General features: G+C 54.5%; 1 protein-coding gene across 1 annotated transcript in view; it reads right to left on the bottom strand.

Moving 5' to 3' along the window:
• SLC9A2 (solute carrier family 9 member A2) overlaps window positions 1-15,464 on the bottom strand; it is a 130,682-nt gene that overhangs the window by 64,384 nt on the left and 50,834 nt on the right. The window contains exons 2-3 of the mRNA XM_028128170.2: window positions 12,426-12,889; window positions 5,837-6,087 (exon numbers count right to left, since the gene is read on the bottom strand). Coding sequence (XP_027983971.2) covers window positions 5,837-6,087; window positions 12,426-12,889 — 715 coding nt within the window. The remainder of the gene's footprint in view (window positions 1-5,836; window positions 6,088-12,425; window positions 12,890-15,464) is intronic.

Here is a 15,464-nt window from a genome sequence, read left to right as displayed (position 1 = left end):
AACTTACACCCTGTTATATTTTAACTAGAGGCCTGGTACATGAAATTCATGTGGTGTGTGTGTGTGTGTGTGTGTGTGTGTGTGTGTGTGTGTCCTTCAGCCCAGCCTGCACCCTCTTCAATCTGGGATCCCTCTCATAATCCAGGACTGCTGGCTCCCAACCACTCGCCTGCCTGCCTGCCTGATTGCCCCTAACTGCTTCTGCCTGCAAGCCTGATCACCCCCTAACCACTCCCCTGCCAGCCTGATCGACGCCTAACTGCTCCTCTGCTGGCCTGATCACTCCTAACTTCCATCCCCTGCTGGCCTGGTCACCCAAAACTGCCCTCCCCTGGTGGCCCAGTCACCCCAACCTGCCCTCCCTTGCCAGCCTGGTCACCCCTAACTGCCTTCCCCTGACAGCCCAATTGCCCCTAACTGCCCTCCCCTGCAGGCCTGGTCCCCCCAACTATCTTCCCCTGCAGGCCTGGTTGCCCCCAACTGCCCTCCTCTGTCAGCCATCTTGTGACAGCCATCTTGTGTCCACATGGGGGTGGCTATCTTGTGTGTTGGACTGATGGTCAATTTGCATCCTATCTAATAAAAGAGTAATATGCAAATTGACCATCAGTCCAACACACAAGATGGTCGCCCCCATGTGGACACAAGATGGCTGCACCCATGTGGACACAAGATGGCCACCACAAGATGTCCAGCAGGGAAGGGCAGTTGTGGGTGATTAGGCCAGCAGGGAAGGGCAGTTGGGAGGGACCAGGCCAGCAGGTGAGGGCAGTTGGGGGCAATTAGGCCAGCAGGGGAGCAGTTAGGCATCGATCAGGCTAGCAAGGGAGTGGTTAGGGGCAATCAGGCAGGCAGGCAGAAGCAGTTAGGGGCAATCAGGCAGGCAGGCAGGTGAGTGGTTGGGAGTCAGCAGTCCTGGATTGTGTGAGGCATGTCCGACTGCCTGTTTAGGCCCGATCCCAGGATCGGGCCTAAACAGGCAGTTGGACATCCCTCGAGGGGTCCCAGATTGGAGAGGGTGCAGGCTGCGCTGAGGGACACCCCTCCCCCACCCCCCGTGCACGGATTTCGTGCACCTGGCCTCTAGTAGGTTTATATCTCAATTAACCTTGAAAAAATGGTTTATAATTTCAAATACCCTCCTGCCATTTATCCTGCAGTTTCGTTTAGATAAAACTATATAAAGGCAAATAAAAGACATGTCAATCATTATAAAAAGTACACTTTTTGTTTCTTTGTTTTTTTACCTTTTCCCAGAAAATTAAGGAAGTAATGATTTGTTTTCTCATTACTTACTAATTTCCTGCCTTATGTTACTACTGCCCTCACCAACCTTCCAGTTAGCGTTTGTGTTGGGCTTGGGGTCATCATGAGATTTCTGTTGGGAGGTGAACAGCCACTTTAGGTGCTGGCTGCAGGGTGAAGACCATTCTCATGCACCAGACTTGGTCCTTCATGGTCATTTCTCCTGAAAACCTGTGTGTGTGCAGGCCCGGCGATGGGGGTTGGGATGCAGGCAGGCTTGAAGTGTGACAGCGCAGCCTGGGAGCAAGCTGGTGGTCTGCTTGCTCTCTAGCTGGGAGGCTGAGGCTCACGGATGGGCCTGGAGGCCAGGTCAGGGCGTGTGAGCAAATACTCATCCAGGGGACACCACGCAGAGTGCCCGTTAAAGCTCCCGGTCACGGTCCTGCACTAAGAAAGACATTCAGCAAACATGAGACAGGTCTGGGAATTGCTCTATGCACACACATAGACGCACACACACATATGAATGCTTAGGAATGTCCTGCGATGCCACGTGTTCTTTCTGGAGAAGACCAGTGCACCTGACGTTCTGTACCCAGGAGCATTCTGGCACGCGGGGCTGTGCCTGCACCTGATCGCATCTGGAAGAGATGGTGTAAGCGCTGCGGGTGCTGGGCACAGCAGGGGAACCAGACAGAACTCCACAACGACAAACAGGCCCGCTCCCGAGTTCAGCAGAGTGTAAGTACAGGTAATGACCAGCTCACACAGAGAAAACAGGAAGAAGAAAGAACATGCTCTGGGCATCTTCCCTGCGACCAGGCGTCCTCATTGTAAGAGTCATTAAAACGTGCATGTTTGGGTTATCAAGGGGAAACCGGGCCGTGTCCTTGACTGGCCAGATAACTGCCGACCAGGGCCAAGTCTCACGCACAGTCCTGATTTCTGTCCACCTGGGCCTCGATTCAGTCGTTCACAACAGGAGATTAACAATTACCACTCCTTTCTTTGCAAGAATGCTTCTAGAATAATCAAAACACCAAACAGAACACATTCTAAGCATCCTTGAGGGAGGAAAGGTTAAGGAATTATTAACCCATGAAAATGAAACTAAGAAATATCGATGCCTGCTCTCCTACCTGAAGGAGGGCTTAGCCATTTTCTGAACTTCCCGGAGCACATCGAAGAGAAATCAGACCCCGCAGGCTGCGGGACCACAGCTCCCTGCTTCAGGACAATGTGCTCAGGGCCCACTGACTGGAGCACAGGAGCCTGGGTGGGGTGCCAGGCAGGGACCAGAGAGGTGCCGGGTGTCACGGGGGAGAGCCCACCGAGGTCACTGCCCAGGCCCGAGTGTGGGCATCTGTCGGTGCCCTCGGGAAAGGGAGAGGACCCTGGGCAATCCGCGGTGTGCTATTTCTGAGCAAGTTTCGGAGTAAAGCCAAAAACACGAGACAAGACATGAATTTTTAAAATCAGTAACTACTTAGCTTCTTCTACGACCCCGGCTATAGTGCTGTGACATTGAGGGGGCGATGCCAGTGAGATGGGAAGTTTCTTGTTCAGGGACTATGAAACTTTCCTTAACTTAGCTCCAGTGCCACGGAAATGCATCCTGATGCACACCCACCCCCACACCCACATGGCGTGCACACACGCGTGCACAGCCACACACATGTGCACAGTCACATACACGTGCACACACACACTGCACACATAGTGCACATCCACACACATGCACACACAAACACACAGTACATATTCACACACACGCACACATGTGCACATTACACACACTTTCCCTGCACAAAACTTAGTCCACCTTAGACAGGAGCAGGAGTGCAGTAGGAAACAGAGGCTTTCATCTACCCTCTTAGTGTTTGCAGCCAAACCCTCCTGGACTCACAGGGAGCCGTGAGTGTAAATAATTCCTTAGCATCAAATTAGGGTTTAAATTACTGGGAGAGGCCACACAGGGAAACAACCGGAGACTGCCCACAAATCAGCTCTCCAAGTAACAGAAGATGGCGGAGGAGACAGCTGTAATTCCACCGTCCAATTTAAGTCCCTCTGTCACTGAAAAATTACATCAAACACCAGTTCATGACAAAAGGATCAACTGCCACACGGAGGCTTTGTGAGGCCCGAGGTCCCTGCAGCTGAAATCGCCTAGAGAAACTGTGCCGAGCCCCGCCCCGCCCCGCCCCGCGCTCTTACCGAAAAGACTGATTGCCTTCGCACCAGACCCACGCCCTCTGGTGCACAGAAGGATGTTCCCTCTCATCAGACTCCGTCCTCACTACCCACCGGGCAAATGACCTCATTCCAGCACAGGCTGCCCCTGTCCACCGAGTCAGAGCTGGAGCACGAGGGGCCGGGACCGAAAGACGATGGAAGAGGAGGGAGAGGAGAGGGCTGGGTGGGAAGGAGTGAGGGAGGAGGGCAGGCAGAACCCGGGAGAACGCGTTTCTCTGTGCAGCAGCTACGGGCTCGGAGAGGCTGCTGGCCTCCCTCTCGGCGCGAGCTGCCCCGCCTGGCTTCCCTGCAGCTGCCCGCTTCTCTTCAGCATGAAAGGGCATTGCTGAGCATGCTCTGCACAGCTCGTCACACGCCTTCACCCCGCAACCTTCACATGTGTTTGCAAGTTGCAAAAGAAAGTGCAATTAGCATGAAGTACGACAGGGACTTCTAAACCCAGTGCAATTCAAATGTGAAAAAATTACTAGTTCTAGGGAAGAGGTGCACGCGGACACACGGCTTTAATCGCCTCACTGCCCTGGGCTCCCTGTCCACGTCGCAGGGAATCGCAGGAGGGCGGACACACAGCGCCCTGCCCGGGGCCATCCAGAAGCATCGCCCGCGGCCGAGTTGGGAACAGGACACTAAGTGCCGCATCAGAAACAGGAGTGGCCTCTCAGAGCACACTGCGGACGGGTGCGCGTGGAATGCCAGATCCCGAGAGGCTCACCCTCCTGTGGCCGCTCCTTAGATGAGCTTATGGTTCAGTGCGCTGCATGGGAGGCCGTCGTCGCTCGCATGTAGCAAAGGCCTCTGCGCGCTAGGTTGGGAGCTAAAGGGTTACTTGGAAGTGGGACACAGAAGTGATGCTTTCCACCCGCCCACCAGTGTGGCCCTACTTGTCCCTGGTCCCGGTCCCAGAGCCCCGGAGCCCCGGAGCTCATCTCCACAGCAGGTCAGGGCTCGCAGCTCGTCTCTGGCCTCTGTGGACCCGGCCTCGGGCATTTCCAAGCAGGGACGCACCGGGACCCCAACCCCCCAGCACTCCCTGCCCACACACTGGCCATCCCACCCCGATCCCTGCCCTGGCACCCGGGCAGATAGACGCACCTCGATAACTGTGTGGGGTTCCAGAACGTTTACATGTGCACACGGGAACATACAGTCAAGGCTCTTGCCCAACGTGCTCCAGATTGCTCTGGGAAGCGAGGCACAGAACCCCAGCCGTGATCACTCCAGAGACCTTGCAACCAGCCTCCACGCACTTCCAACGACACTGTCAGCAAACACCGAGGGGCCGGGAGGCAAGATGACACGCACGGCAACAGGAAGGAGCGGGCACTCCGTCACCGGGTCACACTGGATGGAGCTGCGTTACTTAGGACCTAAGTACAGGGCCTTCTGACCAGAAGGTGTGAGAGGAGGCAGAACAAACAGTCCTTAATCGAAGCAGCACCTAAGTCAGATGGCGAGAGAAAGCGTCCGGGAGAAGTAGACCCACGCGACGGCAGCAGAACCTAAATCTCACAGCAGGCCCGGCCTGCAGGCCAGCGCGCAGCCACCTGTAACAGCATCTGTCCAATAAGCACGCGGGCAGCCCCTCGCTCGCAGGGCTCCCTGACCGTGTGCGGGGGTGGTAACCCCAAGAGGCGGGGTTTGGATGCTACAGGAACATCCTCGCCCAGTGAGGACTCTCCCTCCAAAGGCTCCGGGTCCGAGAGAACCCTTCCGAGTCGGCTCGTGCCCGAGGCACTCGCTGTACTTTCAATAAAGAAGTAAGCCCTGCTTTATGCATTTCCTGCTTTATGATCAAGTTTCTTTATTTAAAATATAAACTAAAAGTACATGAGTATGTGCCTTATCCATTGACTTTTGCTGGGAATGACATCCAGCTATTAGTTAAAATAACATCTCCCACCAGAGGAAGGTTTTCTGCTGCTGAGATTGCTCGACTGGGTTCACATGAGCAAGCCCAGAACAAGTGCGTTTGGGCGATGGCACCTGGGGGGCGTGTACAGCCCGCGTGGACACCACGGAACGGGCACCAAACTCGGAAACTCGTGGCCCCTGGCAGTCAACCCAACAGCTGATTACCATGTTTCACATGAGACCCAACAGGCGCCTTTTCAGCAGTTTTCCATTTCAGCACCAGATTGCTGTAGTATGAATCTGGCCGCTGTATATTTTAATTTCTTTGAAACAAAGAGTATAAAAACCCACTTTTAATTGTTCTTAGAAGAATGTAAGGAAACCTACTTTTAATATAACTTAACTTTAACATGTTTAGCTTAGAATACACGAATCCGATAAAACGCCATTGGTAAGTGCTCTTAACGAAGAATCAAATACTTACGCCATGATACCTGAGAGGTGAAACATTTCGGCTGTGATATAGGACAAATAACTGTACAGGAAGACAAAGAGTGGCTCGATCACCCGTATGTTATGTGTGAACCGCGTGGTAAAGGCCGCTATAAATCCCAGGAAGATGCCGATCAGCATGCCACCGATGCCCACAACGAAGAAGTTGGCAATCCCGGCAAACACGTCAACAGTCTCAATGGTCTTCATCTGGCAGAAGGACTTGAACAGGTTGTACAGGACCTGTGGGGAGGGAGCGCATGGTCAGCTCTTCCAGCCGCCCCCCCCCGCCCGCCACCACACAGGCCTGCCTCTCAGAGGACATGCCTCCTGGGCACCCAGGTGGTGGCGTGGCAGTTCCTACGCATTTGCTTATTTAAATCATATCCAATAGCTTTAAACTAAAGGCTTTGATAACAGCATGTTGTCAGGAAAACGTTTTCTAAAAGTAAGTGAGAAGAGAATTCAAAATTATTGCACAACTTACTCCAAAAACATCCATGCTTAGATACCACTTGGAAGCTCCTTGAATGCTTGGTTGCCATCTGGCACACCTGCCTGTCCTCCTGAGGCTGAGGGTGTGGCCGTGAATTATTACCACCCAAGGCCCTGTCGGGGGTAACGCCCCGGAAGGACCTGTCCTCTAGTGCCGGTGCCCTACCTGAGGGCACCCTCCGCCCGGGCCGCTGAGGCCCTCCGCCCAGGCCCCCCCAACACAGACATATGCTTGGTGCAATGTGAGACCCAAAGGAGTCTTCTCAAGAGGCAGCAACCTGTGTGCATGTGTGTGAGTGTATGAATGTGTATGCATGGGTGCATGTGTGTGAGTGTGCATGTGTGTGCATGTGTGAGTGTGTGCGTGGGTGCACATGTGTGAGTGTGCGTGTGTGTGCATGTGTGAGTGTATGTGTGGGTGCATATGTGTGAGTGTGCGTGTGTGTGCATGTGTGAGTGTGCGCTATGACTTCACACACATTTTGTGCCTCTAAAGTGACAAGAGTATTTCTGAAAAATCTACAGTCTTTACATAGTGTTAGTTTGGTACGCTTCAAAAAGGCCAGGCGTTTCCTGTCCGCTGGCGCCATGCCTTCAAACACATTGCTGAGGGCCCCTGAGCCGCTGAAGCCAGAAGGGACGGCCGACCCACCCCTTTCCCCCCAGAACCAGCAAGGACAGCACAAGGGCGGCAGGCGCCCTGCTCCTTCTGACCGAGGGGGACAGGCAGCATCCCCAGGAAAACCGGCGGACAGGACAGCTGGGCACACGGGCCTGTTGGAGCAGAGGCCATGCTCGCTCTCACCTGGGTTGTGAGAAACTCAAAATTCACCCCCAATCACACTGACGCCAGGGCGACCCCAGAACCCGGGTGCCGGCCTTCTGGGCAAGTCTTTCAAGGTCGCCCACGGGAGTCGACCCGAGTGTGTCCTACTGAAAAGCCATCTGGCCTCTTCCTCCCACCGAGGTCCTTAGAGCTACACGTTGCGGGTTTGGTGTGATGTTTTACTCTCTTCTACGGGGTCCTACACCCCGCAGGCAAGGACCACAGTAGCAGGATTTACTTCTCCAGGTCGCCCCGTAGACGACGAGAAATGCCCGCTGGCCTTGGGACAACAGTGGCTTATTCCTCCGCGAGCAGGGGCGTCCTCCTCCCGGATGTGGGTGTAACGCTCAGGAGCATGGGCATAGCATGCCTGGAAACGACTGGAACAAGAGAGGAGAACAGCCACTCCCTCGCCCGAGGACTCAGACATCCCGCTGGCATCATCACTGGCCAGAAAGGAACTGGCTCCACGCAGCAGCTGCTTCCTACTTACACCCGAGGCCACCGCACACCTCGGGTTTCAGCAGCAGCAACAAGCCTCCTGCTTCCTGAGAGGCTCAGAGAGGCGCTATTTATACCCCTTTCCTCCGAGCAGCCAAGGCCAAGGTGACGGTCACTCGCTGCCCGAGGAGAGAGAGAGAGACTGCCCGCCCGCCTCCAGCTGCACCAGCAACCACAGCTCGCCTCACTCTAATGCCCTCCAGCACCACAAGACTCACTTATCCGTCTCTCACTCTCAAGGTTAGAATCCTGGACCGCCCGCCCGGCTTTGGGAAGGCTCCATGCACCTGGCGCACTTCTCCTGTTAAGTCGCTTTCCCACACGCCTCCGTCTGGGAGGGGTCTCATCGCCGCTGCACAAAGCTCACCTCCTCACTCATTGTGTGTAACCCTCACATGACGATACCTTTCCCGTTGCTTTTCAGAGAGAGTGGGGGGAGGGGGGAGAAACACTGATGTGAGAGAGACATATTGACTGGTTGCCTCTGGAAGCTGCCCCCACCCGGGGCAGGGAGCCACCCGCACCAGGTACGTGTCCTTGACAGGAGTTGACCCTGCGACCCTTCAAGGCATGGTCTGGCTCTCTGACCACTGAGCCACACTGGCCAGGGCCGCACACACCGTGCTCATTCATCTCGGGTTTCCCTCCTGCGTTTTTTTGAAACGAAGAGTAAGAAACCCAGCTCCTAAATCTAGGAAAAGTGCACCTGTCTTCCCGGGCCCAGCTGGAGCTGCTCTTCCTCCCGGGGCGGCCTGGCCTCCCCGCCCCGCCAACCCCTCTCTGCCTCCTGAGCCGGGTGACTCCCAGCACCCAGGGTCTGCAGGGGGGCCGCGCTGTGCTGTGGGTGCTGCCTCCGGGGTGCCTCAGCTCTCCAACAGAACTCCCAGGCCCTGGTGCGCAGAGCCCACGGCCCTTCTCCTCCCTGTCTCTCCCACGGGCGAGGCCCAGGAGAGGCTCAGCACCCCTCCCTCAGGAGCAGCAGGCACACTGCCATGCTGTTTCCGGAGCCCTTTTCCTGACGGCTCCCTCCTTCAGAGCTCCCAGCGCCTCGGCCTGCTTCTCATGTCCCTGTAGGCTTTGCAGAGGGCAGGCTGGGCACCGGCTCTCCCTCCGCCCGCCCAGCTGCCAGGGCAGTGCTGCAGGGAACATCTTAGGTATCAGTGTTACCTTGACAACCAGAAGCTTTCCACAACCTCCCACCGGCTTTCCACTGAACTTGATATCTACTGATCAGCACAAGATAAAATTCTTCCAGCTACAACTGACCACAACCCAGGACTTCATTCCAGTGAAATCCTGTAATCGCACCTCAGGGAAGCCACACGGCGAGTGCTTCTGGAGTCAGGGTTTTATCTGTGAATCCTGTGCCCTCTGCCCGCGGGCGCAGTGGGTCTGTGCAGAGGTGACCTCACAGGCGAGGGTATTTTAAGCCTGACACGCCAGGGACGCGCTTGCCAAGTTCCGTGACGGGCTAATTTGACAGCTGCATGTTTCCCAGTCTTTCTCGCACAATTATGTTTCTAAAACACTTACATTACTAACATCACAAATTATCTATTTCGATTGCAGATTTAAAATGTTCAATAATGCAGTGAAACCGTGACGCGAAGATGCAAATGATTCAGAGTCCTTTCTCAGAAAACTTCTGTTCCAGAAAACAGCTTTTAGGCCACTTTTTCTGATGTGAAACACAAAGAATAATCGTTTTTGGATGAGGAATTGTAAATCTATTCTGCTATTTGCAAAAGCAAAGTAAGGTGTCACATGGTCACCACATCCCCTTCAGCTTCCGAGACGACATCCACTGCCCAGCAGGGCGGCCGGCCTCCCGCAGAGCCAGCTCTCCCGGCCAGGCGGGCTATGGTAGGCTGAAGAATTTTTAAGTCTTCTTGGAAAATGTATTAGAATATTAGGTTACATTGACATGTTCTAGAAATGATGTTGGAAATTACCATGTAATAAGCTAAGCCATTTGATTATGAACTACTGTGGAAATAGCAAGACTTCTCAAATAACTGGAAACCTAAGCAATCTTTGCCTAATATAAGAAATTTTAAACGTTTTCCTAAAATATTAATTATATGGGAAAGCACAAAAATCCTATAAAAAAGCTCACCTTTTTTTTTTGACTGTCATTTCTCCGGATAATTCCAATCTACTATCCAATCCACTACACCCTAGACCAGGGGTGGGGAACCTTTTCCTGCCAAGGGCCATTTGGATATTTATAACATCATTCGCAGGCCATACAGAATTATCATCTTAAAAACGAGCCTGCTGTATTTGGTCAAACATTTAATTAACTCTCCCCTAATGCCTTCGCAGGGCCAGACCAAATGATTTCTTGGGCCTTATACGCAGGCCGGATGTCCCCACCCCTGCCCTAGACAATAACACACAGAGTTTGACTGCAGTCATATATTATCAATTTCTCTTTGCTTTGAGACATTTTTGGGTAGGTTTTCTAACCTTCAACTCTGCCAGCTCAGTATTTAATTTACCATGACTTGGGGACCTACAATCTCACTCACGCTCCGGACTACATTTTTAACATTAATTCTCCCTGTTAATCTCCACCCTTCTAGTCGCAACTCAGAGCGACTCATCCTTTTCACTGTATGCAGCATGGTCCATATATTTTTAAAAATTATCTCCAATGTGAAGGAGATTTTTAATTTAATTTTTATTTATTTATTTTTAAAAATTGATTTAAAGAGAGGAAGAGAGAGGGAGAGAGATAGAAACATCCATGTGACAGTGAAACATCGATTGGCTGCCTTCTGCATACCCCCCACCAGGGTGAGCCTGAAGCCCGGGCATGTGCCCTGAGCGGGAATCGAACCAGCAACCTTTCAGTGGATGGGACGATGCTCAACCAACTGAGCCACAACGGCCATGGCGTGGTCCATGTTTTTATATCTCTGTCTATTCCATGAGTTCCTTACACCTCTCCTACAGATAGGACAGATGACGGAGTCAAAAGCCTCCCAAAAAGCATGTCCACCTTTATGCTGTGAAGGTGCCTGACTAAGAGACAGAATCATAATTTTTACACCTGTTTTCTAATTCACTCCACTGTCCAACCAGTTCAGTGAAATAAATCTCTATTCTTCAGCAACAGGCAGCCCCGCGCTGGGCAGGGCCCCTTCCCGTGCAGGCGTGGGCTGAAGGGGCAGCCCCGGGCACACGACCCACCGAGGAAGGCGCTTTCGTGTGAAGCCATAACGGTCACCCTGACTTACCGGCCTTGGCCTCGGGGCAAGGCTTCCACCCGACGAGTGGCCGCCCGTCCTCCGCCCTGGCCCTGCTCCTGTGTGGTCCGGGCGGCTCGCCCATCTGGAGGGCCACCTCGGCGGCTCTGTGCCTCCGAGAGGAAGCCCAGGACCTGCCTCTGGAAGGCGGGCCCTCGCACCCTGAGACCTGATTCCTGAGGAACTCGAAGGAGGACCACGGAGCATCTGCGTGAGGGGGCTGAGAGCGCGGCCAAGGCTCAGGCTGCTGGGCCCGGCCCGAGGCGCTCCCTGCTCTGGAAGGAAGCGGAAAGTGGGCTGACGTCTCTGTGCAGCTTCCTTACACACAGGAGCCAGGAACCCCACACCGAACCGTCCGGTCTCCCGCAACCAGGGCAGAGGTGTCTGACCAAACACAGCCCGGCGCCTTCAGAAACGAGGAGAGTCTGAGGCAGCTTCACTGCGATGGCCGCTTCCCGTTAACCTTCACGGTGGGCGAGCTGGTGGCTGACGGCTGTTAACGAACAACGGAGTAAAGGAGCGAGACCGCTGATTGAGTTCACTTGGCTGTCTTAAAACTCTTGGCAGCTACTCTAAAAAACTGGGTTTCCTTATAAAATTTATTTTCTAAAAAATAATATCTACATGGAGTTAATGGACATCCTTCAAGATGACATTCTGTCCGGTTCAGGGTCTGTATGCGGGCTGACGGAGGGTGATGCTGGCTCTCCCTGTTAATTTATGCTAACTTTGAAACGACTCAGCGATAACATTTTAATAACAGGAATTAATGGGGGGATTATATAAATTACTTAAGTTACTTAAATACACGTTACTTAATAAGCTTTATCTCAACTTTATTATTTGCAAAATGGGGAGAACACCTATTTCACAGGTTGTCTGAAGCCCTGAGCCCAAGTGCGCATGCACAGGTCAGTGTGCCCATTCCCGCCATCCCCGCCATCCCCGCCCCAGATGCAGCTCCGGGACACAGCACCCCCTCACCAGCCAGAGCCCTTTGAGGCTCCGGGACACAGCACCCCCTGGCCCAGCATGGGGTGGCGGTACCTGCTGCTGACACAGGACCCTAGCTGCCTCTGCCTCTAACTATGTGCCAATTAATAAGAATTTAAAATAATTTGCATTTTCTGAATAGGTACCCATTTATGGGAAAATGGTGAAGCCCAGAACAATGCTGGCTGAGTGTGAACCAGAAGTGAGCTGTGTGCTGAGCTTTGCCCACGTGACAGACTAAAGGACCTTGGGAAGGGGGGGTAGAGGGCACTCCATGGACATCGGCTGCCCCCTGGCCCTACACCCCCCCCCCCCTTCGGCTGCCCTGGTGAACGTGCTGAGAGGGGCGGGCTCCTCGGAGCCGCTCGCGGGACCCGCCTCTCGTTGGCATGCCCAGTGCACACACAGACAGGTGCTCGGCAGGAAATACATCCTTAGTGAGAATTTCAGGACAGACAGCAGAGCATCCGCCCGGGAGGCCTGGCAGCACAGGTGCCGCGCAGAGCGGGACTCACCACTGTCACCGCGTCGTTCAGCAGGGACTCCCCGAAGACCAGGATGTAGAGCTGCTCGTTGACGTGAATGTTCTCGAAGACAGCGAGCACGGCCACGGGGTCCACGGCGGAGATCAGGCTGCCGAAGAGCAGGTTCTGCAGCAAAGTGATGTCGCTCAGGCCGAAGGCTTCGATCTGGCAGATGCCGAACAAGGACACGCCGATGCCGATGGAGTTCCACAGCGTGCCCACCACGGCGTACCAGAAGATGGTGCCGATGTTCTCGAAGAACGGGCGGGTGGGCATGAAGTAGCCCGCGTCCAGCACGATGGGGGGCAGGAGGTACAGGAAGAACACGTCCGTCTTCATGGCGGGAGGCGACTTCTCATCGACGCCGAAGATGATGCCCCCGAGCAGAAGGCCCACCATGATGAGCAGGCAGCTCTCGGGCACGATGGTGGGCAGCTTGTGGTAGAGATGGAAGCCTGTTCCAAAGCAAACGAAAACATGGCCGTGGTTCAGGCAGGAGCGGCGGGGACGCAGCCCGTTCTCCGACAGAACCAACGGGCCTATTGCAACGTCCCCAGGTCGGCCCTGCGGCTGTGCTCGTGGCTAGAGCACGTGCAGGAGGCAACCAATCGACGTGTCTCTCTCACATCAATGTTTCTCTCTCTTTCTGTCTCCCCTCTTCCACCCTTTCTAAAAACCACTGGAAAAATATCCTCGGATGAGGATTAACAACAACAAAAATCTCCGAAGTCATACAGCTGGCTATAGACTGGCTTTCTAGATTACGATGTAAAAGTCTGATGATCTCCTTAAAGCTATTTCCCAAGTCCTTCCAGGTACAACTTTAAATGTGAATCAGAGGTAGGTCGCTACAGGCACACAACATACAGTACCGTTTGCCTAAATTCTGACTGTTTTCTTAAATAAGACAATGCAATGTTACATTTGGGACAACAGCGTGATTCCCAGCACGTTTTCTGATGCAACCTCGTCGACCCTGTTTGTTTAAGTGGAAGTGGAGGTCCAAGTGGCCCATGCGCCGAGGCCGCACGCCAGCTTTTGGACACCCCTGTCGCTCTGCACGGAGAAGAGGGTGCAACTCCCCCCCCCCCCCCGCCCCCGCTGTGCTCAGCTCCAGGCTCTGTCACTCGGATGTGGACTATGCTTCCTTTTTCTGGTGGCGGCTCCTTCAGAGACAACCCCGTCAGTCATCAAAGGAGCGCGGGCAACCGCTGTAGGAGGGATGTGAACTCGCACGGTCTCCAGTCTCAGAGAACGGATGTGTCCGAGACTTGCTCTACCCTGGGCACCTGCCCATGGAGGCCCAGCCGCGTGCCCTGAGCAGAGCGGGAGGGCTGGAGAGCACCGGAGGCGGCGCCTGGCGGGAGAGGGGTGCTGAGCTCCGAGAGAGGGACGAGGCGTCAGGGAGTGAGATGTGGGAAAGACACTGTCTCCTAACCAGTGGGGCCACAGTGGGGCCGTACCACGGGGGCGCAGGAGGGGCGCAGGGGACACGGCTGCACAGGCATGTGGGCCCTGGGGAGTGACTGCGCGTGAGAGGGTCCCTGAGGGCCTGGCGAGGACACCTCCTATCTGCAAGGCAGCGGGCCGTCCTGAGGCTGTCACGCGTGGTAGAGCCAACGCAGCCCGTGGAAATGATCTCAATTATCAGAAGATAACATGAAAGTAACAGAGTAAGTTACTTTTTTAACACGTACAATCACAGAGTTTTAGTAAGTAAATTCTTGGAAGCTATAAGCTGTACTCTAACTCACAGCATGAAATAGTTTGTGAATCAGGAAAATCACCATAATTTGAAGAGATGCAAATAACTCACCTCTAAATAATTAAGTTAACATTTATTTGGTATTCAAACCATCCCTCCAGCTTGGATTATTTTGTTATTCACATTATAGCAGACTTCGGTAATTGCTGGGGAACATACACATTCACCTGGTTCAATAGGGCTTCCCCCATGACCTCTGGCCGTTGACCTCTGTTAAAGGGGAGCTGCAGGAGTCCCCAGTGCAGCAGCCGGGACCCTGTCCTCGGCGGGCTGGCCCCGCAGCAGCCCTCCCTGTGAGGGGGACGTGCCTCCCGGCTCCCAGGGTCATGGGCATTCAGCTCCTTTCTGGGACGCAGACCTGAAGGCCGGACCTACGTGCTGGGGCCTTGCCAGCTGCCCAGACAACAGCCCGGCTTTGATCCAGCTCCTCCAGTCTCGGCTTGTGGCCGTGGGGAAGTTACCATCAGACTGAGGCCAGCTTGCTCATCTGTGAAATGGGGACCCATGCACCCACCACATAAAGAGCCGTAAGGTCACTGAGCCGGGAGCTGCAGAGCTCCGACCACTGAGCCTGCAGTGGCACAGACCCCCCAATGCTGGCGTTCTCCCCTCCTGTGCAGGCAAGAGCAAGAGGACACAGCTCCAAAGAAACACAGACCCAGGAGCAGGCGCTCTGCAGGCAAACTGGGAGGGGGAGCCTGTTCTCGGTAGGTCCTACTTCCCGTCTTGCCTTCTTTTCCTTTCCCTGCACCCAGCCCCAGGACGTGTGGGGTGCCGTCTATCCCTGTGTTGGAAGGAGATCCTGGTTCCAGGACGAGGTGGGAACCCAGCGGAGAGAAGGAAGGAGCAGAGACTGTGTGCTCCTCACACAGGCCAACACCTGCCACTCTCAGGTGCATCCCTCACTGATCCTGGCGCTCCAGGGAGGAGCAGGGACAGCCACGGGGAGGGGCGGGGAGAACAGAGGGGAGGGGCAGGACAGCAGCAGCCTAAACACAGGTGGGAGACCCAAGGGCCTGGAGGAAGGGCTGGAGGAGGCGCGGAGGGAGTGAGGCAGCAGATCGGGGAACAGCAAGGAGCAGGAAGAAACTTTTACTTAAGAAACCCTGGGTTTATGTCTTTAAAGTGCTGCTCTCCTCTCTTGTAGGGAGGCTTAGCCCGTCCACGTTGGTCGGAGTGACCTGGGCTGGAACTTGGGCAGCAGCTTGAACCTGCCCCGTTGCCCCACAGGCAAGGCGGGGGGGAAGGAAGGCCTCACAGGAGCT

Source organism: Eptesicus fuscus, chromosome 16 (assembly GCF_027574615.1).
Source record: "Eptesicus fuscus isolate TK198812 chromosome 16, DD_ASM_mEF_20220401, whole genome shotgun sequence".
Taxonomy (NCBI): domain Eukaryota; kingdom Metazoa; phylum Chordata; class Mammalia; order Chiroptera; family Vespertilionidae; genus Eptesicus; species Eptesicus fuscus.
This window is presented reverse-complemented; position numbering and strand designations above follow the sequence as displayed.